This window comes from Phalacrocorax carbo, chromosome 1 (assembly GCF_963921805.1).
Source record: "Phalacrocorax carbo chromosome 1, bPhaCar2.1, whole genome shotgun sequence".
Classification (NCBI taxonomy): Eukaryota; Metazoa; Chordata; class Aves; order Suliformes; family Phalacrocoracidae; genus Phalacrocorax; species Phalacrocorax carbo.
In genome coordinates this window covers 184,667,507-184,694,605 of record NC_087513.1, presented here as the reverse complement: position 1 = coordinate 184,694,605, position 27,099 = coordinate 184,667,507, and the positions used below count along the sequence as shown (strand labels likewise).

General features: G+C 39.4%; 1 protein-coding gene across 1 annotated transcript in view; it reads left to right on the top strand.

Annotated features, from left to right (window-relative positions):
• The window catches only part of EPSTI1 (epithelial stromal interaction 1), a 54,992-nt gene extending 28,894 nt beyond the window's left edge, over positions 1-26,098 (top strand). Inside the window, exons 7-12 of the mRNA XM_064440819.1 lie at positions 5,042-5,135; positions 8,369-8,452; positions 11,234-11,307; positions 12,819-12,924; positions 17,875-17,907; positions 19,390-26,098. Coding sequence (XP_064296889.1) covers positions 5,042-5,135; positions 8,369-8,452; positions 11,234-11,307; positions 12,819-12,924; positions 17,875-17,895 — 379 coding nt within the window. The 3' untranslated portion in view covers positions 17,896-17,907; positions 19,390-26,098. The remainder of the gene's footprint in view (positions 1-5,041; positions 5,136-8,368; positions 8,453-11,233; positions 11,308-12,818; positions 12,925-17,874; positions 17,908-19,389) is intronic.
• The last annotated feature ends 1,001 nt before the right edge of the window (positions 26,099-27,099 follow it).

Here is a 27,099-nt window from a genome sequence, read left to right as displayed (position 1 = left end):
ATATGTCCATGTCATTCAGCACTAGATGCTACTTCTGTTGTCTTAGCCACCATTCATGTTGTCTCCTCTCTGAAATGCCTATAATGATTTACCTGGCTTGGAATTCTTTATTTTAATTTTTATTTCTTTTTTAAAATGGTAGCATACTTGTGGACATTCATTAGAGCAGAATTGTAGTGCTGGAGAAAACAAGCTTGGGAAAACAAGGAGTTCAGGAGCTATTTTGTTTTCAGTAGTAATAAGTGTGGCCATTGTCTTTTTCAAATTGTCAATAGAAATAAATAGATTTAAGATATATGCTAAGTATTGTGCTGCTTTTTTTTTAGAAGCACTAGCATAAAAGCCAGTATATTTTTCTGTATCGTGGCATTTCAATATCCATCAATTAAAGCAAAATAATTAACTGCCACTGGTTTCATATGAAGATTATAATAAACCTTTTTAATTGATGCATTGTTAATGTTAGTCTGTAAAACAGACTTAAAGCCAAGAACTTGATGTTTAGGCAGAAAAATTATTTCCTTTAAGTCTTTGTTCTGAGAGGAATACAGACTCAAATGAAAAAGCTTAGCAAGCAGTGCTGTGCAACTCTTGGGTGGAGGAAGATGCTGGGTCATGAGTCCATATCTTTCTTTATGTTCCTAAGGATGAATCCTTTTTAGAACTGGCTCTTCTGTTTGCCTTGTAGATGTGGCAGGAGTTAAGACCAAATGACACACAAAGTTAAAGACCTTATTTTGCACAGGATTTTAGACCTCAGGTCCTGCAATGATATCACTTGTGGGTCTTCAGATCTTCCACAATTGCATGCTGGAGTCAACTGTGGAGCTTTCTGCTTCTTGACTGTCAAGGCTGGTGACCCTGTTAGAGCATGGGAACTGCTGCCTAGGCCAGAGGAACCTAGGGTCACTCCAGCTTTTATATCCACCTCCTTGTCTCACCCCAGAGGGAATGTGGGCAGCACACAAATTTATTCCCAAACAATAAGAAATCTGTGTGGATTCCCTGATCTACAAATAGCTTGTATGTGCAGGGTGCCAACTCTAAATCCCTCAATTACGTTGTTCTCAGTGGAACAAGTAGCAAATTCGTGTTTCTGCATTTTACCTGTACTTGTTGAGCTTCAAGTATATGCTTTTACATACCAGATTTTAAGAGAGGACTCTGCCTGAGGAACAGTTGTGAAATGTAAAGCCATATATCTGAGGACCCACAGACAGCATCTGCAACATGGACTGATTTACACAGTCATGCACTGTCCCCTCCTAGCACATTTCTCAATGATCCTGGCAGCAGAGTCAGTATTTTCCCATGACAGCTCTTAAAGAGTTTTTCAGCCCCCAAATCCAGTATTGTGCTTCACTTCCCCACAGCTGCATCTGTACTAATGAATTAAACATTGTCAATCACTGTCACTTTTGAGGCCAACAGGCCTGAGACTGCCTGCTTCCATTGCTAGGAAACTTTTTTACCTCCCAAAATGAGTGAGGCGGTTGCATCCAAAGTGCCTGTTGGGAGTTGCTTGTGGTTGATATTCATTCCCGGACAGCAGCCAGGAGTTATTTGGGAAAGTGCTATTTGGAACAGGTCAAAACTATTCCAGGAACTGTTACCACAATATAGATGGCTGAGTTCCCATGCTAAGAGTATTAAACATACCAGTATGGAAGTAGCCTATTTTAATTAACAGAGCAAAAGCCTTGTTCCCAATGGTGTAATGGGAAACAGGGCTACCGAGACAGGTAAAAGATTACTCCAGCTTAACCAGTGCTTCTGAACTGCTCTCTTCACTTCAGCCTGTTGCTTAGGGGTAGTCAGAGATCAGGTTAGCACCCTTTTATGAGGGTGCCATCTTCTTGGTTTGTCTAAATTTTGGATCTCCTTTTGCCTAGGTATTTTTGAAGGGTAACAGGATGCTGCTGTATTCAAATTAATTTCTTCAGCTCATGCCCTTCTTTCCTTAATATTAATTAGTTTAGAGGAGCGCATTTTATTAGCATCTTTGATTATCCCTTCAAGTTTTAGCAAGCGAGTGAGATGTTGCTCCAACTGTCTGAATGTGGAACACCAATGGACACTTTGATATGCTGATTTCCTTCTGGAGATAATGCTTTCCTCTCTGGAACATTAATTGAACTGTCATCTCTCTGGCTTCCCCTTTCCCTGCAGCGTGGCTTATGCTATGCTCTGCATTTTTATGACTATAGGTTTAATATTATGAAAAATACCATTCAGACAATATTTTTGACAGTCTGGCAACTCCATATGCATTGCTGGGTTTCCACGGAGATGATACACAAGGAATTAACATATATGACTGACTTGACTGAGTTTTTCTTTAGTCAGGTTTGGAAACCTGAGTCCCTTTCTTGTGATAGGGACACTTTATTAATGTATTACTGAATTTGGTATAGTAGGGTGTTTTCTGCATTCATAGGCAGTGCACAGTCTTGTTGAGAAACTTTATTTGCTTCCACTCTTGTAATCATCTTTTCTAAAATTGAAACTGAGATAGCTTTTAATCTCTTAGTGTGCTGATCCAGGAAATCCAGTGTCTTAACCCTCCACCCCATTTTTATGTAAATAATGAGAACTTCCACATACCCTATGTCATTCTTTTACCATCCATAAAGAATTAGGACATCCAGTTGCCAGATATTTCTTTGTAGAGCTTCAGTCTTCTCAAATATATTCCAGACTTTCTGTAGGAGTTCTTAGTCCTTCTGGTGTAGAATTAAATAATTATTTTGGCAATTTTAACATAGGTAGAGAAACATAGAATCATAGAATCGTTAAGGTTGGTAAAGACCCTTAAGATCATCGAGTCCAACATTTGGATGGCCAATGGTAGCACACACCTTAGTGCTTTCTGTAAAGCAGGCGATGAGTTTGAGGGCTTTCCAGATGAGAGGAGCAGATCTGACCTTAGGTAGTAGATTTCTTATTTACAGTTTAAATCAGGTCTGAATCATAGAATCGCTAAGGTTGGGAAAGACCCCTAAGATCATCAAGTCCAACCGCTAACCTATCACTGCCAAGTCCACCACTAAACCATATCCTCAAGCACCACGTCTACCCTTCTTTTAAATACCTCCAGGGATGGAGACTCCACCACCTCCCTGGGCAGCCTGTTCCAATATTTGACAACCCTTTCAGTGAAGAAGTTTTTTCTAATGTCCAAACTAAACTTCCCCTGGCGCAGCTTGAGGCCATTTCCTCTCATCCTATCCCTGGTTACTAGGGAGAAGAGACCAACACCCGCCTCGCTACAACCTCCTTTCAGGTAGCTGTAAAGAGCAATAAGGTCTCCCCTCAGCCTGCTCTTCTCCAGACTAAACAACCCCAGCTCCCTCAGCTGCTCCTCATAAGACTTGTTCTCTAGACCCTTCATGAAATCTGCAATTTAAAACTTCACATTCCCAAAAGTATTCTGTGCAATCTGACCACTCAGCCACTCATCTTTCATGGAAAAAGTATGTGTGCTTAATGCTTGGGTAAGAAGACAATTTATTTAACCTTGATATACACGTGATTTGTAGATCAGGGAATCTTACGTTTCACTTGTTTCTTTCTGTATTGTATGTTGACTGAGGTCCATATTAACTGCCCAGGTAATGAAGGAAAGGGAGCAGACTGTAACAGGCTGCCCAGAAAGGTGGTGGAATCACCATCCCTGGAGGTGTTAAAAAAATGTGTAGACGTGGCACTTCAGGGCATGGTTTAGGAGCCATGGTAGTGTAGCTTTGACTGTTGGACTTGATGATCCTAGAGGTCTTTTCCAACCTTAATTATTCTATGATTATATGAAATGGGAATGCTGAGACTCTAAAAGCATGGCTTGCTACAGCTTGAGCAAGTTCTTCATACCTGAAGTGGTAACATGGTGTTGTATTGTGTAGAATAGCAGAGAACTTGTGGTTTCTTGTTCTTTTTCCCCACTTCTTCTCAATATACTGACTGACCAGCAGGACATTTTCCAAAAATGCATCTACTCACCATTTTGGATCATAGAGTAAAAGATAAAAATCATTTGGTAGTCTGTTTCAGCAGTTAGTCATCATCACTTTTTGGCAGCCAAGACTTTATCTCTAGGGTTAAGTAGCTGTCTTTGGTAGTGGCATCTTCTTCCCCACAGAGCTAGCTGGTTGCCCTGTTAGCAGTGTAAATCTTTGTGTTGAATGCCTCTTGAAGCACTCTTTCTGCTCTCACTTCAGTACTTTCATGCTTTCCAAAGCTGTATATAGAAATAAAATTGCCTTTTTTCTCTATTCCTTTGAGTGAGCAAAGACTTGAATAGATACGCCTGGGACTGAAGGTTAGGAAACTGATTTCTGATCATGGCACTGAAACTCCTATTCTTAACATTTGTTTATGTTGTTGATTGTGACTTTGTTTAATTATACTTGGTTGAAACTGTGAGCAAAGTGGTGCTACTTATGCTACTTTGAAAATCTGGTTTATGAGGGATGATATTGGAAAAATAAAATTGCCCTTGCCAGAATAAGAAATGACAATGTTGTGCAAGTCTGCTTCAACTATTTTTTTTTCAATGCTACAAAACACTTCAAAGTCTTTCTGCTTGATTAAGTAATCTGTTGTACGGCTGCATTGTATTAACCATGAAGGAAAATTCCTTAAAATAATATTTTAAATTACTTACCTGAGATTTATAGATCTGGTAGGATTTGCAACAATTCAGTGAAGCAGTTGAATCCTGATGAAGTCCAATGGTATGTGAGTCTGTGTTTTAGGACCTTTACAATGAGGAAAGAAAGCATAGCCACTGTACACCCCAAATATGCAAATGGCAATAACTGTTTGCTCAGAAATTCCTCCCAGCAAATGTGTTACCCACAATATAGGTTCTGTATTCTCTGTCCCATTTCATTCTGTCTGTCTCTATAACCTTTTGTTCCACCTGTGATGTTTTTCAGCAGTCACATGATAAAATGTCTAGGCTAGATTCCAAGGGTGGAATAAAAAGCTGTATTTATTTTTATGGAAGCACTAACAATTCTATTTGGATTGGATTTCTTCATAGCAAAACCAATGAATTATTGAACAGATTGGACTTGGGTTTGCCAAAGAGTGATTCCTGTCAGATTGCTAATCGTGGCCTGGAATCTACAGCATGGGTAAGCAAAACCATGGCATGTGCTATATTTTCTGTCAGCTTTTCAGGTGCTGCCAGTAGTGTAATATTAGAATATTCTAATTGAGCTTAATTGTCTAGACATAACTCAGTGAGTACCAAGTAGTCTTTCTCAGTGAATGAGATTGCCTACATTGTCTCTTACACACTGGCAGAGTATCCTGCATAGTAGGGGACTGCCTTTATTACTCACAGATCTCTTTCTGATAAATGAGAGCCAGATTTATATTCCAAGGCCAGATCAGAATCTTAAATGTGCTCTGTACCCATCCATTGGTGGCAAGATTTTATGAAATCTCAACTAGTTCATGTCAGTGGATGCTTTACTGCATTGAAAATCTAGTCAGAAGAGAAGCTTATTTCTCTCTGCATCTTAAAAGTGATTCCACAGACTGCTTGGGGACTTCGTCCCATTTTGAATAAGCCTGGTAAGTATCTATGTAATTAGGAAATAGATAAAGTGTTGCATAAGTTTCATTATTCTAATTGCCTCAAAAAGGCTTTTTCACATATGATTAGGCTCTTCGTGTCTAAACCAAGCTTTCCTACTGATATAAAAACTTGCAGTGGGGAATATTAACCCTGAGACAGAAGTATTTCTCCTTTAGGGAGGTTTGTAACTGGGGGAAGACAGAGAGCAGGCAGCCAAGTGGGCAGAAATTGTTGTTAGAAGCAATAGTCCTTAGTCAGCAGAAACTTGGAAGTACCCAATCTGGGCAGTCCTCTGTTTTGTACAACCTTGAACACCAACAGTTAAGTAAGGGAAAGTTTTTCCCCCATATTTCCTTAGAAGCCTGGAAAATGTGCAGGACCCTCCCGTTATAAAAATTGTTGCAAACAGAGTATATGACAGCTCTGTCTTGCCTCTAGTATCTTTTCCTGGTTTTGATTGCATGAAAAGGGAAGGTAATATTGAAAATAGATTCCTTTCCCATTTGATTCCTCAGGTCATTTTGTGTCTCTGAAAACTCTAATGAAATCTTAGCATATGTGGGCAGCTGCATAGCTTGAAGGAGCCAATTTCTGCTCGGTATCACTGGGCAGAAGATCAGTTGCAGGACAGTGGCTTTCAGACTATCTTTTGTAGTCCTGAGTGGGCAAGTAAGGTGAAGGACTATGGGAAGGAACAAAAGATGTCTTGAAACCACTTCTACGTCCCTCTTGAAGCATCTGACACTCAAAACAGTGGGGAGCTTGTTCTTTGGTAGGGAAGACCCATCTCTGCCACTTTTCATATGGTGTGAACATTGAACTGCAAAGACAAGTGAGCTCATGTTACCAGGACCGACTTGGATTTCAGCATTTTGATGTTGTGTCTTCATATCTATACAGCGGGTGGATGCCTAAAGGAACAGTGAATTCTTTCAAGTGTACAGGTCCTACTTTAAGCCTTTGCCTTCTACTTGACCTGCCTACGTCTGCCTTTCTTGTTCCAGTTTTTGAGGAATTTCTTAATAAGTTATGCCAAATTACATACCATAGTTCATCTTTGGTTTCACTAGTATCCAAGCAGATAAAATACATAGTTTATCTGTACTGTTCTTTAATACTATCTGATACTATATGTGCGTTTTGCATGGCAGCATTTCTGTAGCTTTGTGAATCAATTCATCACTTGCTTATAAATCAGCAACGCAGTTAGCAAAACTTCATCCCAACCAACTTGGATGAGGTACGGTCTTTAGGCCTCTGTGCTCTGTGTGAGGAACCTGAAGAACATACCCAAGAAGTTGTTGTCTAAATAAACTTGGCATAGTACCAAAATGCTAAACCAGTGGGAAAACTTGAACTATAATTTTGATGTTATCTTGGACTTTTCCTGTGCCTGGAGTAATTAAAAGATTCAGGAACAATGTCTTTGAAATACTGAAGTGTGATAGGCTTAGGAAGTGCCTGTCATGCGTGCTAAAAGGGGAGCATACATATGTATATATGATCTTCTAAATTTAAAATTCATGTCCTAAAAAAAGGTTGGGACAATGTAATGTTGATTGGTTTTTTTCTCTTGCATCATTTCTTTTATAGTGATATTAATTTAACACGCCTAGTTCAAATATCAGTGTCAAATATTACTTGATGTGCGTGAACAAATATAACTTCTTTGGAGTGAATCTATCATTGGTGACTTTTTTGGCCCACTTATTTAATCAAAGTCATAATTAATTTTAATCCTGTATTTCAAAGTGTTACCAATCCTGTGTAGATTTTTATTGTCTTCCAACTTGATTAATATACACGCCACACAATTCTCCAAGCCATTACAGAGAGTAATGAATAATACTGGACCCAGAATGAGTCTCCCTGGACACATGTAAAAACTCCTCCCAGCTGAAAATTGAGCTGTTAATAATTGCTTTCTCTATTCAGTCTTTTTAGCAAATTATGTGCCGGTTGTTTTAATGGTGTCATTCTGCATGCATATATCAAGTGTCGAGAACATTGTGTAGACCTGCAACAAATTCCTCACTAAAGTCAAACCTGCACATTTGTGTTAAATTACACTGGCTCATTATTTAGTGTGTGTGCTGCACTATGTCCCTGCTCAAAGACTACGGTATAAGTTCCTATGTATAAGATCCTAAGGATCCTATGAGATCCTAATGGTAGGCTGGCTCTTTGCTAACAACTACAACTTGTGAAACACCAGGACTAATTATTGTAACGAAAACCTACTGCACAGTTGAATACATTGTTCATGATGCGTAGTTCAGATTTTCGGTTCCCTTGTCAGGCCCACAAACAGTACAGCAGACCTGATCTCCCAGCTTGTGTTGCCCTACCTCCACAAATGCCTTTCCTCACATAATCTTGGGTTCCCCTCCATTACCAGGCCTCCATTCTGCTGTTATCTTGGTAATATTTTCGGTACTTTTCTTTCTTCCCAGAATAATCCATCTCACTATCACATATCCTGATTATATTTTTTGATTGCTCAGGGTATCTTTATGCTTGCCACTGGGACACGGAATAGCATGTGCTGTGGCTGCCTGGTTGTGATGCGCAGGTGGACATTCAGCCAAACCAAAAGACTGAGAGGCTTTGGACCATTTCTTGTTTAAATTCTACTCTTGAGACTAATTTGTTTTTTAAGTAACTGGAATCATTTAACCGCTTCTCTTTTGTTAATTACCTGTATAATGATTTGGGAATATGGTTTGGGATTTTGGTACCCCTTCTCCCCACACCAATATATTTATATTCTCTGCTGAACAATAGATGAGAAGCCATACTTATAAGCAAGCTCTTCGAGAGGATGAAAACAGAAGATTAGAGGAAATGAAGCAAGAACAACGGAGGAAGGTAATTATACATTAAGAGTTTGCATATTGTATCATTTTTGCATGCTGTGAAACCAATTAAATATGTCGATTACTTGTAGCCTACGCACAGAGCTTCTCTTAGCAAAAGTGATTCAGTCACTGTTTTCAAATATTGTGAGCTGTAAAATTTGGACAGGGACAATACAATTATCTTCTGTGTTCAAAGCTATTTACATCTGGATGACTTGCTCCTGTTCACCTCTCCATTTGAACAATTGTCAGAGCATTTTTTGACCATGGCACCCGATTTCACAGGCTAAGGAAACCAATTTCCTCTCTTTCAGGCAGAAGTAATCTTACTGAGATATTAATGATGATCTCAGACTCTGAATAGTCTCTTTCTAGAGAATCGAGGCCCATGTGACCTGCCTTCCCAAACGGGGATGTGGAAGCACTCAGATTTGCTGCTAAGTCTGTATGCATCTTTGTTCCCTAGCTAACAACCTAAATTAAGAGTTTGCATTGTCTAAAAAGCAGGCATACTGTAACTGCAAGTTTGAACTCCATCTTCGGCACATGCGGCACGCGTTGCCTGAAATGTGTCTGAACCACTGTAGTTCCTCTGGCGTAGATTTGGGTACCATATCCACATAAAGTTCATTTACACAAGGTGAAGGCACTGTGCTAAGTTCTGTCTTTTGGCTCCAGGTCTGACTGTGCAAGTATGGGGAGAGCAGCATTTGAAAATCATATTAACAAATCATTTGAAAACATATTAGGAAATAGTGAGCCTCTCGCTATGCCTCTGCTGTTACTGACATCCAAATTAATGTTAAACTACTTCCCCAGTAGCAGAATTGTAGTGCAACAAATTGCGCAACAAACTGCACAACAAATTCCATGCAGTGAGTTTCTACTAGAGCTAGACAACTGACTCAGCCCCTCTCACACATATCTTTCTTTAAATGTTGGGGATAAGTGTCCTCATTTCATAGTATTCTAGCAACCAGGATGCTGGAAACAAAAGGTGGGAAAAAAGGGGGGCTCTTAATTTCTCTCCTGTCAGGTGTATGCTTATTTCTGGGAACTATACAGAGGAAAGACTTTGAAAGCCAGTCCTGAGGGGTGTAAGGCTGGTAGCTGTTATATTCTTTACACTGATTCTTCCATAGAGAAAATAACTACGCATGTGAATTAGCATGCCCCTACCTCATGAGTTTAAGATGGTCATAGACCCCACCAACCTCCACAGATTTCTAAGAAGGTGTTGGCTCCTTCTAAGGCTGCTCATGCTTGGTACATGGTTCCAAGTGCTCCTTTCTTTCCCCGTTGCTGCTACCTATTGCGCAGAGTAATGCACTACTTACAAGCCTACTGTAAATAATATGTATTTTAAAGGCTCCAATAATTGTCCCTTATATATATGTTGGCTCATTTCTACTTCAAACTAGTATTTATTAAAGTAATTATGGATTCTGTCTTGTGTGCACTGCCTAGCACAGTGTAGCTATAAAACGTGGAGGTATTGTCAGTTCCCTTTTTTTTTTTCAGAACAGGTTTTAGTATGTATTTTAGTATGTATTGCTTGATTTAGAAATTTTCAGTACGCTTTGAACACCGCATCATATACAGACAATATATTTTAGAACATTACTTCAAGAGAGGACTCAGCACATTGGAAAGTCAGATACTGGGGTTTAATTTTCAGGTTGAATTGTTATTTAAAACAGTGAAAATTAAGGTTGGCTTTTTTATTTCTTAATCCTGTTTTTCTTTTAGGGCTAGACAAATATTGATACACAACACATTTGCAGTTATTGATTTTCTTCATATATTTATTGCATAGCTTTTATTTAATGTTCCACTTAAATTGATTCTTTTTTTAAAAACTTTTGTGGTTCCATTCAGTTATTGAAGCTTTTATCTAAATGCATCATTTTATTTTAGTTCCTATTCTTACTGCTGCTGAGTTGCTATGGAAAATATGAAAGATGGGTCTGTTTCTATCCCTTCCGCCTCGCCTTACAAGCCAAATTTTCTTTGCAGAAAAATCTGCATCTTCAGTTTTTAGGTGCATTGCAGGGAGCAAGAGCCAGACAAACAAGCACACATGCAGAGCAGAGTCATACAAGCTGTTTCCTTCACAGTCCTGGCTAACTTGCATAAGCAAACTCTCCTTTGAAAAGAATTTCCTTTGACACTGTTTATATACCTTAATATTACATAAATTAAGGAAGGTAGGCTGCTGCAACACTGGGAGCTTGCACACACTTTTACCACACCAGAAGGTACCATTTGCCTTCCCCTCACCCCTGGGAGAGCCCCAGGGAGCTGGAGGTGACACACCATGCCACATATCCCCATTCTCATCTCCTCACGCTCTACGGAGACAGGAGGCAAAGGGCATTTCTCCTTCGTACCCTACAGGCATGTCTGCTTCTGCTAGATGACTTTGGCTGTCTTCCCCCTTGGACCCACAGGGAAATTCAAACCCGTGGGCTGGGGTGAGGGGAAGCAGACTGGCAGGACTGTAAATGACTGAGTCCTGTAACTCACAACTTTTTAAGGCACAAAACTCCTCTGGTGCAACGCTGAACAGAAAAATGAGCTCAATTTTTAATATACTGCTCTCACATAAATAAAATGCTGTTGAGAGAAGTTCTGGAAATGACACATGGCTCTAGCTGAAGTTAACGCCATGTAGAATTAATTGGGTTTGCAACATAGGTATGTTAATTAAAAGTAAGTTTGTTCTGGGTTTTGTTTGTTTGCTTTTTTGGTTTTTTTGTTTTGTTTTGTTTTTCACTTTTATATTTCCTAGGCTGAATTAATGGAATTTAAACAAAAGCAGGAAGAGGAAGCCAGGACAAGAGCACATAAAAATGAACAGAGGAGGTATGATGCAAAAATGCAGAATACACTTTAATTGAATTCCTGTCTGGAAAGGGTCTCAAAATTGCAGCCATTCATGCTTCACAAGATGATTTCAATGAGGATCTCTGACCTCGCCTCTGGTTTAATTTTGCCTTCAAATGAGCCACTAATATCCACCATTACAACTGCTCACTGTAATGCAGCGTGACCCAGAGTGCCTTTTTCACTTTGTTTATCTTATCAGCATAGGATACAGCATAGGGTAGAAAATATTACTAGTTTCATGGGTAACTACTAATATAGCAGTTTCAGCTGGTAACCATTTTCTGTCTTTGTCTGTCTGTCTGTCTATCTATCTATTTATTTATTTCTACTTTATTTTAGAATGGGCTACTTTGTCCATGCCACATTTTGCGGTTGACTGTCACTGAGGTTAACAGGCAGAGCTAAACGTGGGATTTTATATCAATACAGATAGAAGCTGCAGTGCAGCAAGGCCTTCTGCAGCTGCATCGCTTCAAGCCCCAGGCTGTGCCCCACTGCTGTGCCCTCTCTGTGCTCAGCGGTTTTAATCTTGCACTTCTGTCACTTAACTGACTTTCCATTATCTTGAAGCACAGCTTTATTCTCAGCTTTCTTTTCTGTTGGTAAAAAGAAACAATGCTCAGTCTCAAAAATAAAAACACCATTTGTTTCTTTTTTTATATCATTAGGGAAATATAAAAAAAAAATACTTCTGTAGGCAGCCACTCTCCATACTGGTTTTATTTCTTTTTTTTTTTTTTCTCTAGCAAAGATATTGAGATAATTACCCATAGAAGTTAATGAAGGATTTTCGATTCAGTCCATCTCTTATCCCTTGGTAGAAATAATCCAGTATCTTTCATTTTACATCATTCTTACCAACAGCATTGTAAAACATTAAAACAACAGTCATGTCTAAGCATGTGTGTCATTCCTAAGCATTAATAAGGGATAAAAAAACAGTTTTCAGAAGGTTTGTGCATGCTTTCCAGATTGATAGAGCAGTACAAGGTTATGCTAGAGTTTATTTCAGAGCTGGATGTTGGGGAAAGTTGTCAGCTACACAAATTGTCTCCATCAGTAACAAGCTTAAGTGGGTTTTTGCATTAGCGTTAGGAAATCAGTACTTCTAGAAAGTCTTCTTGTGTACTGAAGGCTGAAAGACTACCTGAGGCGAATTGTCAAAATAGCTAACCTCCCTGATAAAGTGGGTGGTGGTAGGCAGGTCATCTTTCTACAGAGAATTTTGGTGCATTTCTCATAGCAGCCAGGTATGCCTTTTAATCACAACAGACTCATCACATGATAAGGATGCATCTAGTGAATTGAAAATTAAATCCACCCTATCTCATGCCAATCCATGATTATGCAGCACAGGCTTGAAAAGCACAGGAAGAAGGGTATTGAACTGAGAATAGGGAAAGCCACTCACAGAATGTTAAATTTCAAAAGTTTGTTAACTCCTCAGCTACCTTCAATAACTATTCATTTTCTGGTTGTATTTTAAGGGTAAATGATGCTTTCCTGGACCGACTCCAGAACAAAACGCGACCTAATAGTACCTACCAACCTGGATATTCTGGGAGCCTGGACTACCTCAGTAAGAGTGACTGGGTAAGTTTTTGAGTACAGAAAGTGAAAGCAATGAGATCGTTTAAAAGTTGACTTTTTCCTCAGATACTATTATCTCTCTGTGTGCATTTAACCTGCCTGACAGAACTTACAGTCCTGGCTGTCTGTCTACAATAGCTTTTAAGATGAAATCCTGTCTTAAGCTGTTCAAGTGGGAGGAGGGAGGAACACCTGCTCTTGCAGCAGTATTCAGAGGCTTTGCATGCAAGGTACTTACTGCAAGGAACTGCACCCAGGGTACTTTCTTAAGCTCAGAACAAGGGTAGGGAAATCATAAGGGATTTTCTGAAAGTCTTTAAATGAAGGATGTTCGGAAATGCTGTAAACATTTTACTATGATATTGAAATTGGAGGGGAAAAATCCCATGAAAGGTACAGCTGTTCACTTTTTACCTGTATTAAATTATGACAAAGAAGACCTAACAGCACCCAATTTAAAATACATAGTATTTGTAAGGTTTCTTTGAAGAAAAGATATCTTGACTGTAGCCCATTAAACTTGCATTATTTTCTTCATCTGTTGTAATGAGGCATTAATGTGACTGTTATTTAGAATTGCACTCTTCAGTGTAAAAAAAAAAAATAAAATAAAATTGTAGTATTCCCATTGTGGAAATTTCCATTAGGTTGAAATCCCATTGCTGAAGGACCCATGTCTAGAAATGGGAGAGATTTACAAAGACTGAGCAGCAAAAGGATGACAGTCTAAGAGAATTTAGTGTATGTGCAGAGAAAGTTGTTTAGTGGATAAACCAGAAAAGTTTGAATTGGATTACTTGGACTGTCTGGTGAGGATGTGTATGTTGACAGATGAATACCAGGAAGACTTCGGTTCGAGCATCTATGAAGTCAGGACATGGTTAAGAAGGAGATATTCTTGCTGCTGGGGTTTTTCATATACTGGAAGTGGAAAAAGAGTGTCTTAAAGTGTCTACAAGTTTTGGGCAAGCCCTGGGCCAGGGCAGAGGGCTCAGGAACCTTGGACTGAGACCACCTTTGTGCACAGCAGTTCTCTTCGTCTTGCTGAGAGGAGGCAGGACCTGTCAGCTCAACCTCCCATAAGGTCTGTGGGCAGCTGCCTGGAGAACTGGTTCTTTAGGGGCTTTACTGGTAAGGCCTGTATCACGTGCCAGGCAATCCAGGAGTTGCTGGAAGCCAAACTACAGACGTCCAGGCTAGTAAAAAACTATGAGTAAGACAGCACTCTATATGGCAGGCCTGAACAATTTCCTGAAGGATGGCATGGCTGCAGATAGCAGAATTAGAGACTTCAGGTAGGACAGAGCCGACTGATACCTAGTAAGGTGCAAAAGGGAAAGTCTGCTGGATGGGGCATGGCTAACACAGGCAGCAAGGGCAGAAATTATTATTTTAATTTCACTTTGTGTTCTTTATCCCAATTTGTAAACTTTCCTGATAAACTCAAAAGAAAATGTGTGACACAGCCAAGATCCCCAATATCTAAACTCGAGCCTCTCCATCAGAGTGCCCGCTGTCACCGTTGAAAACCTTGCCATTGTCTGCAGAGGGAACAGGGTTTTGCCTTTAGCCACATGCCATATGTCCTCTTCCACTGGGCAGGTGTTGGTACCACCAAACGAGCGCACTCAGCCCAGGCACAATTTTAACAACAGACAACTCAGTGACATACGCAGCCAGTCTCTGGGGTTTTTTTAAATACATACATTCTAAGAATGCATCAACACAAATGCAGTAAAACCCATACTCTGATGTTTACTTAAAGGCTCACAAGCAGCCTGACTTCTGTTGGGTAATGCTAGATTATCCATTTTTCCTTTACGCTGTGATGTGAGATTTGAAGACTAAACAAAGCAGGGAAGGAATGAACTATGAAAGAATATGTCATCATGGAAATGAATTAAAAATTGGTATTGGTAACAAGAGCAAGAAAGAAAAATATCTCTCAAAAGATAGGCTGGAGGCTGCAATGTCGGTGTCTTTGATTACACCGAGATTCTTCTCCCTTCCCTTGGGATTTTAAGCAAAAAGAACTGAACTCCAGGTGGGGCTTACAAGTTATGTAGTCTGCAGTGTGGTGTTTTACATTACAAGGGAGATAACTGAAGCAGGTCAGACTATATACTAGGACTAAAAGAAATTAAAAAGGTTTCCGAAGTTAAGACCTGCAGGTAATGTTTGAGCCTGCTCCATCTGTGCAGTGGCACTGAAGAGAAAATATTTGTTCTCCTTCCCACTTCTTTTTTCCCTGTTTGAACTCTTTACAGTCACAACATCTTCACACTTAATGGAAACTGAATATTGCATCGTGTTGTCAATACACCTGCTGTATTTTTCACTATTATTTCTATTAGCCTGGTTTCCGAAGGAAATGAAGTTTGTATGATTACACTGTCTACATGTAATAAGGTTTTCAATCTGCTGGCCAATCTTAGCCAAATTTGAAAGGGAGTATAAGTCTCAAAGATAATTAAGTTTCTGTGTCTTTCCTGAAAAGCAATGGCTGGCAGGGGAGGGACCCCAAAACAGTGCCCCCCTCTGAAGGGTGGTGGGAAGGACCTGGGCACTCTGTGTGTTGTTCGGCTGCAGCCCTCCGGCCGATGAGCATGGGCACAGCTCCAGGGCAGCTGCAACTCTGCCCTGTTTTCCTGGTGCCTAGGGGATGCAAAAGGGGACATAGATATCACAGGGGACATGGAGAAGAAGGGGAGAGGGTGAATTTATTGTGTGTGTCTGGGCAGGGGGGTGGAGACCAATTGCATCACCCAGTTGTCCCCTAATTGATAGGAAAACAGTCTTCATTAATTCATCTGCCCTCCAGACATCTCGTGGTTTATTAGGAATATTTATAAGCTGTTATTTCAAGAAGGATATTCATGAAACCAATCTTTTATCCCTTTTTGGTTATAAAGCCAGGGTGCTCTCTGGGTGGCTGCATGGTTTCCTTTTCTTAATGGGAAGACAAATTAATGGATTTCCACTTCTGTCTGTGAGCTACTGCACCTTTGAGAGAGGATCAAGTCTTGTAGTATGCTGTCAAGAAATTTTTGATGTCCTTTGCATTTCCATTGTCTCTAAGATAAGGATAAACCTTTTAGGATAGGAGGGTGAAAAAATAACAACTGTCATTTTGACATCAAAGTTTAATCAATAGCATTTAATCCTTACTCAGCTGGGACCTATGACTGATACAGTATCAGTTCTCTGTAATGGCACAAATGATCAGTTTTATTTAAATATTAAACCACTTATATTTTTACAGAAGAACGGGTTTAAAAGAGTTAGGCATTTTTATATTCAGTCCCTTGTGAGCTTTGCCCATGTTCAAGTACAGAGGGACTTGCAGAGACCAAGCGCTAATGCATGGCAAGCCTGTAACAGAGTCCTTGTTTATTTTTTGTGCAGAAATGGGGCACTGTCAAGGACCCTTTTGCCTGTTCTAATGATGGGGAGAGGTCACCTGGTGAACATATAAAATTAACATGTCTACTATTCTTTAATGAAATACTAGTTGTCTTGTGGAAACTCTGAGCTATAGTAATCCCCAGAATCTAGAAGGCAAGACGACATATTACACCCTCCTGTTTCATGTTTCCATTACACCGTGTCATGCATAAGAATGAGAAATGCTCTCTCAGATGCTGACTCTGCTCTTTCAGTGGATGCATAATTCTAGATATTTGTTGTGGGAAGTGACTATGCCCTGAGTACACACATGCAGTGTGACAGGAAACCCATTCTCTTCCTTTCCCATATGCAGAACAGGAACTCAGTGGATGCTGGATGAATCTGTTTTGAGGAAACATGATTTATGGATAAAACTATTTTAAATAAACATGGCTTGTGGGTTAGCACTTGGTTTAGTTCTTGTAGCGTGATCCATGGGAATGTTTCTTTGGAGTCTCAACCAGCACTTGATTTATGCTATTTGCTACCAGTTTGAGAGGGCGCATGTCATGAAGATTACTGTTGCACAGCAAAGAAGACTCGTAGCTCAAAAGTCCCTGAAATTACAAGGCCAGCTTGCATGCTACAGTTTTCCATATACAATCAGTCTTTAATGCAGACTTTCATGAACTTTTAGATTAATAAAGTTGCACTGAAAATGCTGGTTTCCCAGCAGAGATAAAAAGCTTTTATTTAACATGGGAATATTGTGAGTAGAATAATTATATAAGAAGGTTCCAGAGCGCAATCCACAAAGGTTACATTTGTTTTAACAAAGAATGTGGTTTGCTAACTTAGCTTTGGCCTCGTTTGTCTATGTACAATCTTAGTTGGAAAGTTTCTTAATTTTTTTCTCAAAGCTGATTGTTTTGGATTTTTTTTTTTAATTGAAAGTAATGTGGTTGTCTTTCCTGGCAGAAGGATGGGAGAAACTAAATAAACTACTCAGCAGAAGTGTCAGCATCAAAATAGGGACCTCAGATGAACAGGTCCAGGCACGCTGAGCTGAGTTTAGTGACTTAGGTCTAACAAGGCAGTCAAACAGCATATGTGGATGTGTTCTGTCTGGCTTGAATTTGAGTGCAATCATTCTTTCCTTTGAAAATCTCATCCTAAAACAATAGTGGGAGTCTTGGGGGGAATGGAAGAAACTTTTCACTCTTTCAAACTGTGTGAGATCAAGAAAGGATTGAGGCATCTGAAGACATCTGGAACACTTCTAAATTGATTTTTTTTTTCAGCAAAACGAAGATATGTTTATCTCTGAGTCGATACACCCTCCTATTCATATTGAGCTCAAATTGAAGAAATATTTGTTGCTAGAACTGGAATCTTGCAGTTGGGATTATTTGTTATTTTAAGTGGAGTTTCAAAAGACAAGAAAGGGCACCAAGTAGTCAAGAAAGTTCTGCACAACTGGATGACCATAATTTCTTGCATAAATATGCAATTGTACTGTGCCTAGCACATTCTACTGTACTGATGCATTTTTCTCCTTTTATTCAGGAGTCAGATTACTTGGAATAAAGGACGAGAAAGGTAAGAATAATGAATTTGTTTGCTTTTTTTAGTACCAATGCTGGTGTTAATTTAGCTTCATATTTGACATTTCATTATGAAAGCTTTTGTGGTTTAATACTCAAGTAATATGAGAGGGGATCTTAAAATAAATGCTTTCCAACTCTGTGTTTGGGGCCATGCAATGGCACATACCTATTCTGAAACACATTCTTTCATAAAGAACTGCAGAACATGTATTTCAAATCAGAGGAAGTGCCAATGTCATGGAAGGCATCTGCTGGGGGTGCTTTGATATTTAGGCTAAAACCTCAATACAGCCATGTTCTCTGTGTCACGGGCTGTGAGTGGATAAACACAGGCAGCTGGGGAATGTGGCTGGAAATGCAGGAGGAGGCTCTGCAAACTTTCAGTGGTCTTAAGTGAAAGAGGATGACTTTGCCATGGGCTGCATTCTTCCTGCTATTTCCCATGAGCAAAAAGGGAAATGATTCGTATCAGTGGAGGCTGTCGGTAGAACACCACTATTGAATCAGAGCAATCAGGCCCTTTGTTTTCAAATGACCTTTTCATAAGGCTCACTGCACCTATGTTCTCTTCTGAAAGGGGTTCCTTACCCTAAATCCAGCCCCAGTATAAAGATTTTTGCAGAGCCTTTGCTTCTAGGCTTGGAGACTTTTGAGGCAAGTTCAGGTACTGACACACATTATTCTTGCCTTAGGAGATGGCTTTGACATAGCTCTTTTTTTCAAGAGTTAGGATTTTATGAAGAGGAATTTTTAAAAATCAAATTTAAAAAAGCCCTTTGCTTTCAACTCTTCTCCCACAGATGCATATATTCTGCGACTTTCTTCCTCATTTGCTGCTCCAACAGTTATTTTAACATTTTTGCAGCAGGGTTGTATTCTGAAGACTGTATCTAGGTAATATTGTTGGTCTCCCATGAGTCATCTTTTCAGTTTTATGAGGAGTAAAATTGTTATTAAAAATTAACTCAAATTCACTACAGAAATGACAACGAGTAGATAAAGGCAGTTCCCCACAGGGGAAGAAATGGCCATCTTTTGCAGCCCACAGTGCTATTAGATTTTGTAAACTGTGGGCAGCTGAGGGAGTTCAATGCTTTGGATTCTTTGTTGTTTTTCACAATATCTACAATACCAATAATATATTTACATATGAACCGTACAAGAATTATGGATGGGTGAACTTTTTTAAGCCTTGTTTTCCTGTTGTTTTAAAAACACATTTCAGCTTGCTACGTTAATATATTGTTCAAAGAGTTATTAATATGTCTGCAGATAATTAGGACATTTTGTGAATTAAATTTACAAAAAGATAGAAATCCCTTCATGAAGGCTTTACATAATTAAAAGCTAAAACCTGTCGGAAGAAAAGGGAGACTTTATTTTCCAGTGGACTTAATCCTAGAGAAGTTGACTTTGATTTTTGTTTTTGCTGCAGAAGATAATTTTTAATTCTGTTTTCTCCCTCTTGTTACAGGGTACTGGAGAAATATTCACTTTTATCTGGCCTAGGCCAAATGACCTTCTAAAAGCTCCAAGAAAGCACACTTTTATCATTGTGATTTTTTTCTTACCCTGACTTCAGCTTCACACCCACTTCATGAGCAATCTGCAGAGACTGGTTTCTTGCTGTCATTATTCACGCATATTTGAAGCAGCTGATTATGAAAGTCCTATTTAATTTTTAATAAGAGAATGTGTCATTTTTTTTTCATAAATTGTTTTTCCTCTTGCAGAATGTAATTATTCCAGTCTTTGGGATCTCAGAAAAAGAAGGCATTAGGGGCTGCAGAAGCTGCAGTAATGTCTGTGTTTACTTGCTGCTCTATACCCAGCTAAAAAAGGTCTCAGAGACTTGAACTGAAAAACCAGGCAGAGGGCTTTCTTTTGGGATGGGAAGGAGAAGTGTTGCTGGTTTGGGTTTGTTTGTTTTGTTTTGGTGGGGGTTTTCTGGAATTGTTTTACTATTGTATTCAACAGCAGACACTCAAGAAGAAATAGATGTGTGCATTGTAGACAGTATCTCTTAAATGGGTTCTTAGAAAAATATAACACATGAAAGAAATAAAACTTGAAATAACACTGAAATTTATTTGATTTCTCCCACATCTTTTGTGATATAACAGTTTTTCACTTTGCCTGTTTTACCTTGGTAACTTCTGTTACATGAGAAGGGAAAACGACTTTAAGGTTAGCGTTAGTTTCTTGCTTTTCTGTGTCCCTCTAATCTAATGGAATTTAATTTATATCTCCCTGTTTCTACAGATGACAACATTTTAATGTTTCCCAAAAGTCAGACGCAAGATATTTCTAATGGAAAAGAAGGGTCCACAGTACATGTTAGATAAACCATGCAGACAAGAAAAAGTATCTGTGGCATTTACAAGCACATCTGAGGGAAAGTTAAAGGTTCTCTGAGCAGTTTTTTCAGTCTGCAGGCATGCCATGATATTTTTTCCATCACCCTTGCAATATGGGTACTTCATAATGGATCACCTGAAGTTTTCTTTTGAACCATGGATGTTGCTATGTTTGCTTTGCTCTCTGGGACTCTCTGCAATTGCCTTTGGCTCCCTTTGCCTCAAAGAATTACTCAAGTCTTTCACACTACTATATAGCTGATGTTAATAGGAAATGCCGGAGATATTGGTAATGCTCTATGGTTTGGCTTTTTTTTTTAAGTATGTGACACTAGAAAAGTTCCTTGGGAAAAAGACTTTTGCGTACCTACACAATGCCACTGAATTGTAAGTGGTACTTGGCTGTGTTATTGGACTGCTGCTTTGGAAATTAAATTCACACCTCCCTCCTAGAACTCCCTCACACAACCTCCTTTAGTAGATATCAGGGCTGGGCCTAAATGTCTGCAGAGTGGGATATATGCGCATGCATGCACATATATTTTAAAGGAATCAGACCCTTGCGTTGTACTCTAATCACGCTAAGACTTGTAGGTGGTCTTTTTGAAGTAGTGAACCTGCAGCTTCCCTGCGCTTGATGTACAATACCTCTAGGCCCTGCTGACAAAGGCTGGGTGGGAGGGGAAGTCACCATGGTCACTGACAAGTTAAAATTCAGTGTGATTTTGTTGCTGTGTTTCTATAGCCAAAGAAAAAGAAGAACTTTTTATTAACCTGCTACTTTCACACTCGGGAACAGTGATGGCAAGGCACCTTGAGTAACCTTTTCCATTAAGCTCGTCTACTTTCTTTTGGCTGTCTTCAAAGATGAAACTTGATCACAATCTTCAAAGTGCTTCCCCTTATCCAGCATTTTAATCTCTTATTTGAAATGCTCTCTACAAACTACTTCAGACATTAACTATTCCAACCCTTTTTAATGGCGAAGTATCTGAGTATTTCCTGTACTATCTTTCTGAACAGAACAAACCAATCTATATGAACAGTGGCCCAGGATGTGTCTTTGAGAGCCTCGGCCTGCAATGGAGATGATAAGAAGTTGCATGCATCCATGAATTAATGTTAGCAGGATGTCAGGAAAATGCTGTTCTTATCCTGGTGGAAAGCTTCCAGTATCTCAGAATTACCACCTCCCCACACACACATCCTGCCAAAGCTTTAAGCTTGAAAGCAAGGGGATGTTATGACGTCTCTTTAAAGGGGTTATAATGAAATGAACTGGCGATAGACTGGGAAAACGGCTTCACATCTGCTGAGAGTTAAGAAGTGATAGTTGGGTGTGTTTGCTATCTACCTGTTAGAGTAAGCCTTTGATAAAGATTTTCAAATACAAATAGGTTCTCTAGTTACAACTTGCACCAACCAAATTAATTATCTATTATGCGGTGGTATAAAACCAGATTTTATTACTGTATAACAGTAAATGGAAGGGGTTTGGTTTGTTTTGAAAATTGTTCTTGTCTCAGTATAATGCGTGCTGATGATCTTGCTATTTCAGAAACAAACCTTCCAACAAGGAGTGGTATGGGGCTGGAAGTTACAACAGGAAACCCCCTTGCTTCTTCATTGCTGAGACAAATTCATTTTAACAAACTGACTAAACCATTACGATCAGCTATTCTGAATTCCGATATAACTTGACAGCAAGGTTCCTATGTTTAGATTTTATGGTCTGCCTAAATCAGAAGCTACCCTCCTGTGAAGAAATGCAATGTTCGTTAAAGGACTTACAAGGCTGATTCTCCGTTATGTACCAATTTTTTCCAATTATGTACCAAGTACATGTTATGTACAATTATGTACCAAGTCGTTCCAATGGTTTAACTATCCCTGCTTTTAAAATTATCTGCCTGACTCCTAGTTCAAACTTGCCAAGTTTCAGGTATCTGTTATTGAATTTTCTTAACCACTTGCCTGGTAAATTAAAGAGTTTTCTGCTCTTGGGACTCTTATTTTTTTCAATGTGCATATTTGGACAGCTTTATTCAATTTGCAGTCCCTGTTCAGCTTTTATTCCTAAAATATCCCCGATTTACAGAAAGTCTTAGGTGCAATAGAATTTGGTATAAGTGTATCTTCTTTTTGGTATGTGCCCCACTACCCAGGCACTGAGGCAGAATCTTATTAGCTACTAGAAAGGGAACTAATCCATAGCTTACATTTTATGGTACTCATCCATTTCAGTTCATGCTTCTGCTTCAAGAAATCCAAATCTCTCTCTCCTGTCTTGGAGAATATCTTAACCACCAGGCTCTTTAGGGTAGTTCTCAGCACCCAGGCTGTGATGCCTCTTCTGCTTTATGCAAAAGAATAGAAATTCCTATGAAGTGTGAAGGCACATGGCTTTATCTAGACCAAGATCTGGATGTTCCTACTGCTCTCCCATGCCATGGCTCAGCTCCCCATCGTAGTCTTCCCTAAGGGCTCCCTCACATATCGCAGTCACACCTTTACACTTGCAGATATTTGTTTTCTCTTGTCCTGCTCCTGGAGTACAGATGCTTTTGGTGGAAAACCCTTTAAATCCCTTTCACTCCCTCAGTTAGGCATTCCTCCGCCTTTTCCTTCAGCCATGACCCCTTTCTTCTTAAATTCCTCTGCTTCACCAGCTCAGTTGAATCAGGTGCCTATAATCTGTAGATTCTTCTTCAGCACTCTTGACTCCTTCATCAACAAACTCTTTCTCTGCTCTATCTTATTTATCAAAGAACAAATGGACAAAATACCATTGCTATTTTCTGCTTCAACCTAACTTTTTTCCTTTGCAATCATTTCTCTCTCCTTTCTGAGAGGCAGATGTGGTTTTTTAACTCCTCTCTATGTCCCCTACTTATCCCATCCTTTCCCATCTTGGTATGGGGCTGTGTTAGGAAAAGCATTGCCAATAGGTCAAGGGAGGTGATCCTTCCCCTCTACTCAGCACTGGTGAGACAAATATGGATTTCTGGGTCCAGTTCTGGGGTCCCCAGTACAAGAAAGACATGGACATGCTGGAGTGAGTCCAGCAAAGGGCCAAGAAGATGATGAAGGGACTGGATCACCTTTGATGTGAGGACAGACTGAGAGAGCTGGGACAGTTCAGCCTAGGGAATATAAAGCTCAGAGGGATCTTATCCATGTGGGTAAATATTGGAAGTGGGGGAGTAAAGGAGATGGAGTCAGGTCTTCTTGGTGCCCAATGACAGGACAAGAGGCAATAAGCACAATTTAAAATACAGAAAATTCTCTCTAAAGACAGAAACACCCCCCCCTTTTTTTTTTTACTGTAAGGGTGATCAGGCACTTGCCCAGGTTGCCCAGAGGGGCTGCTGAGTACCCATTTTTGGAGATATTCAAAACGAAACCAGACAGTCTTAAACAACCTGCTGTAGGTGACCCTGCTCTGAGCAGAGAGATTGGACTAGATGACCTCCAGAGGTGGCTGTGAACCTCTCCTGTCCTGCAGTAATCTCCAGGTCTGCCCATAGCTATTTTCATCTTCTGCTACCATTCATTTCTTTCCTCAGCCTGCATTTTCCACTTTCAGCTCACAATCCAAGAAAGGCTTGTTGTTTTATCCTGCAGACATAAACCAAAATTTTTGTGACCCAATTAATTTTAACTGCTTCCAACCCTCTATTTATTTTAAATTTTGTAGCTTGTTTACATTAATTCTACACTTTTTAAATTATTTTTTTAAGTAGTTTAAATCAATACTTCAAATTATTTCTTTTTGTCTAAATCTTGGAGTCTATTCTTTGTCTTCACCCTTCTTTTTTGTTAGCAACAGCCAGTCCTGGTCCTCTTGAGCTCTGCCCATGGTGGTCCTCTGCCAGCTCTCCGCTTGCTCCCTCAGGCAGCTCTGGATAGCTCAGCAGGACCCTGGACTACAGTTTCAGTGCATCTGAGGTCTGAAGCACTCACTTCCCTCCCTCACTTGTGGAGTAGGAACCTGTAAATGTCTCATGTTACCTGGAATAAACACCATCTCTTGTCTTGGCCTTGAAGGAGTCACCTCAGTCCCAGCAATCATGGCAGGCACTCATCAGATGCTGACACTGTAAGTAGAGGGGGAGCATTCGCTGTGATGGGGTCTGAGTAGAAATGAAGGTTGTAGTTGAGAGAAAAATTCACTTGAGCTCCTTCAATCTCTCATTAAAGGCTTTCCAAATTTCAAACCGTTTGAGGGACTGAGGGATCTCATCTGAACTCTCTCCAGTCTGCTCTCATTAAAAAAAGGTGGAGATTTTTCTTGCCAACATTTATTAATTATTTATTTCACTTACAACCCACGTTCCCTGTTCTTAGCTGTTTGATCTTTGCACCTCGCTTTTTAATTAAAAGAAGGCAATCCCAGATTTTCCTGCTGTCTGGACCTTTCTCTAGAAGCCATCTTTATCTCTCATTCAGTTAGTGCCAACCACAGCCTTTACCATCAATTTCTTTTGCCTTCCCTCCCAATCCATGAACTCCCCTGAACTACATTTGGATAAGAAAACCCTACCAGAAATGTTATTGTTTGAAAGAGCATTCCCATTTAGTATTTTCTTGTAAAATCTCTCTAGCAAATTTTTTATTTTCTTACCTAGACTTTGAATATTTCTTTTTTTTTTTAAATGAAAATCATATGGCCTTATATAACTCTGATATTTTAGCAAATGCATGTTTTGTCAGACTTCTAATCCCACCAAAAATGCAACGTATTTATCTGTAAAATTTTGTCTTTCATTAAATCGTGTTGTCTGGTATTAATTGTGCTGTTCACCCTTAATTCTTTATTAAGCACGTCCTATTTCACCTCCCTGAGATTTTTGCCCTGAGTAAGCATTAAATTGACAGACCTATAGTCACATTTTCAGCACATTATCCTTTGGAAATATTGAAAAATCTGTTTCCTGTCTTCTCTGTTCAATCTTTTAGACAGCCACCATATCTCAGAGGACTTACCCAGTATCCTACTTTGAAAACAGCAGTTTAACAATCTCATCAGTCAATACGTCTACAGCCAATGGTCCAAGTTTTCTGCTTTGTTGATATTTAGGAACCCACTGCTTTACTAAAGGAGTAAAAACTATGTGTTCCCCTGTTCTAAACTGGAAATAGACATCTGTCTGTTTCCCAAAAATAAATAAGAATTTATTTTATTACCAGAAATGAGGATTTTGCACTTTCGCCTCCTCTTTGGCACAGTGTTTGTTATTGAGCTAACCTGTGAGGGTGGCAGAGTTTCTTTGCTGGTGCTCCATGTCTTAGGTACTTGGGTTTCTGCCTGGAGTGGAGTGTTTCCCTGGGGGTAGGCACATAGAAACAGTAGCCCCCAAAACGACCCTTGCCCCTTGACAGCAGACACGCTCCTGTGCCACTGATTCCCAAACTCATCTTGGGTAACAGGTTTTCCCAGGGGCTTTGTTTCCACAAGCTGTGGTACATGACTAGTGACTGCTGAAGAAGCAGGGTGTCTCATTTTGTAAAACTTCATCCTCACAGCAGATAAGATTTAGTAGCCACTCTCCATATTTATGCCACCAAGGAAAAGGTTAAGTCTTGGATTACAAAGTGGAAAACAAAGTTATAAAAAGAGGAAAATAAGAAATGCAGTCTTGGTGTATCCCTGATACCAAACCTCTCATCTAACTGTCACTTCAAAACTTTGAGTAATACTGTAGCCCAGCAGCCAAGAGGAAAACAGCCAGGTCTACTCTTCATTACCATCACTTCAGTTACAGACAAAAGTTTTCTGGTTTGTCCAATTGTGTTTGTTCAATGCAAAACCAGAAAAAAAGTATTCCTCACCTTGAGAATCTACATTTCCTCCTTAACGTAGAGTACCCTGTGATATTTCAGGTTTGTTTTGCTTTTGTGGAAATACTCTATGGCTGATGACGCTCTCTTTCTCTTCTTTTTTTTAAAATTTAAATAAAAAGATGCAAAAGGCTTGTTGGAATGCTTGTATCTTGACTTGTATTTGTTTTGTTGATCTACAGAACTGAATTGCTTCCTCCTTCTTCATGGAGAGTCTGGGAAATAGATGTTGTGCTGTTGTAGCACATCCTGAAGGTCAGCAATTGCTAGCACTGCAAAACGGAGACTAGAGCCTTCAATCCTAGAAATTGGTCCACTTCTTTTTACTCATGTACCTGATCCCACGCCATTTAAATAAATCAAAAACACTTGCTACAATGAGCTAATCTGGACCTTTTACTGGAGGTTAAGGCAAGTGGATGTAATACAAAGCTGTAATACATATGGAAGTTTCTTAGGTAAATTTCACCTATTTTGCTCAATTTTTTTAACCTGAATAAAGTAGCAAAAAAAAAAAACCAAACAAAAAACCAACACACCAAACACAAACAAACCCCAATGAAAAACCTCAAACCCAAACCACAAAACCAAACCAAACTAAAACAACCTCTTTTTTTTTTCATTTCTTACAGAGAGTAGAAATTGTTGAATTTGATAGGCTTCATACAGTCTTTTTTTGAAGGAGAGCCAAGAGAGACATTGATTTAAAGAGTAAAGTAATTGGCACTTCGAATTTTGATTTCACTTATAGAAAACATAAAAGTTGAAGAGAACAGAGAATTCATCAGAATTGATCCAGTGTGACAAGGTACTGCAGAACTTCTGAAAAGTCATGTAAAATAAAGGCTCTCCTTCAAAAAAAGACTGTATGAAGCAGTGATTTGTTCTGCTTTCTCTGTTTAAACCGGGAAAATGCATTGCTTGCTCTTTGTACCCTGGCAATTGTCTCTAGCAGACGGCAATGGGAAATACTGGAATTGAAATGG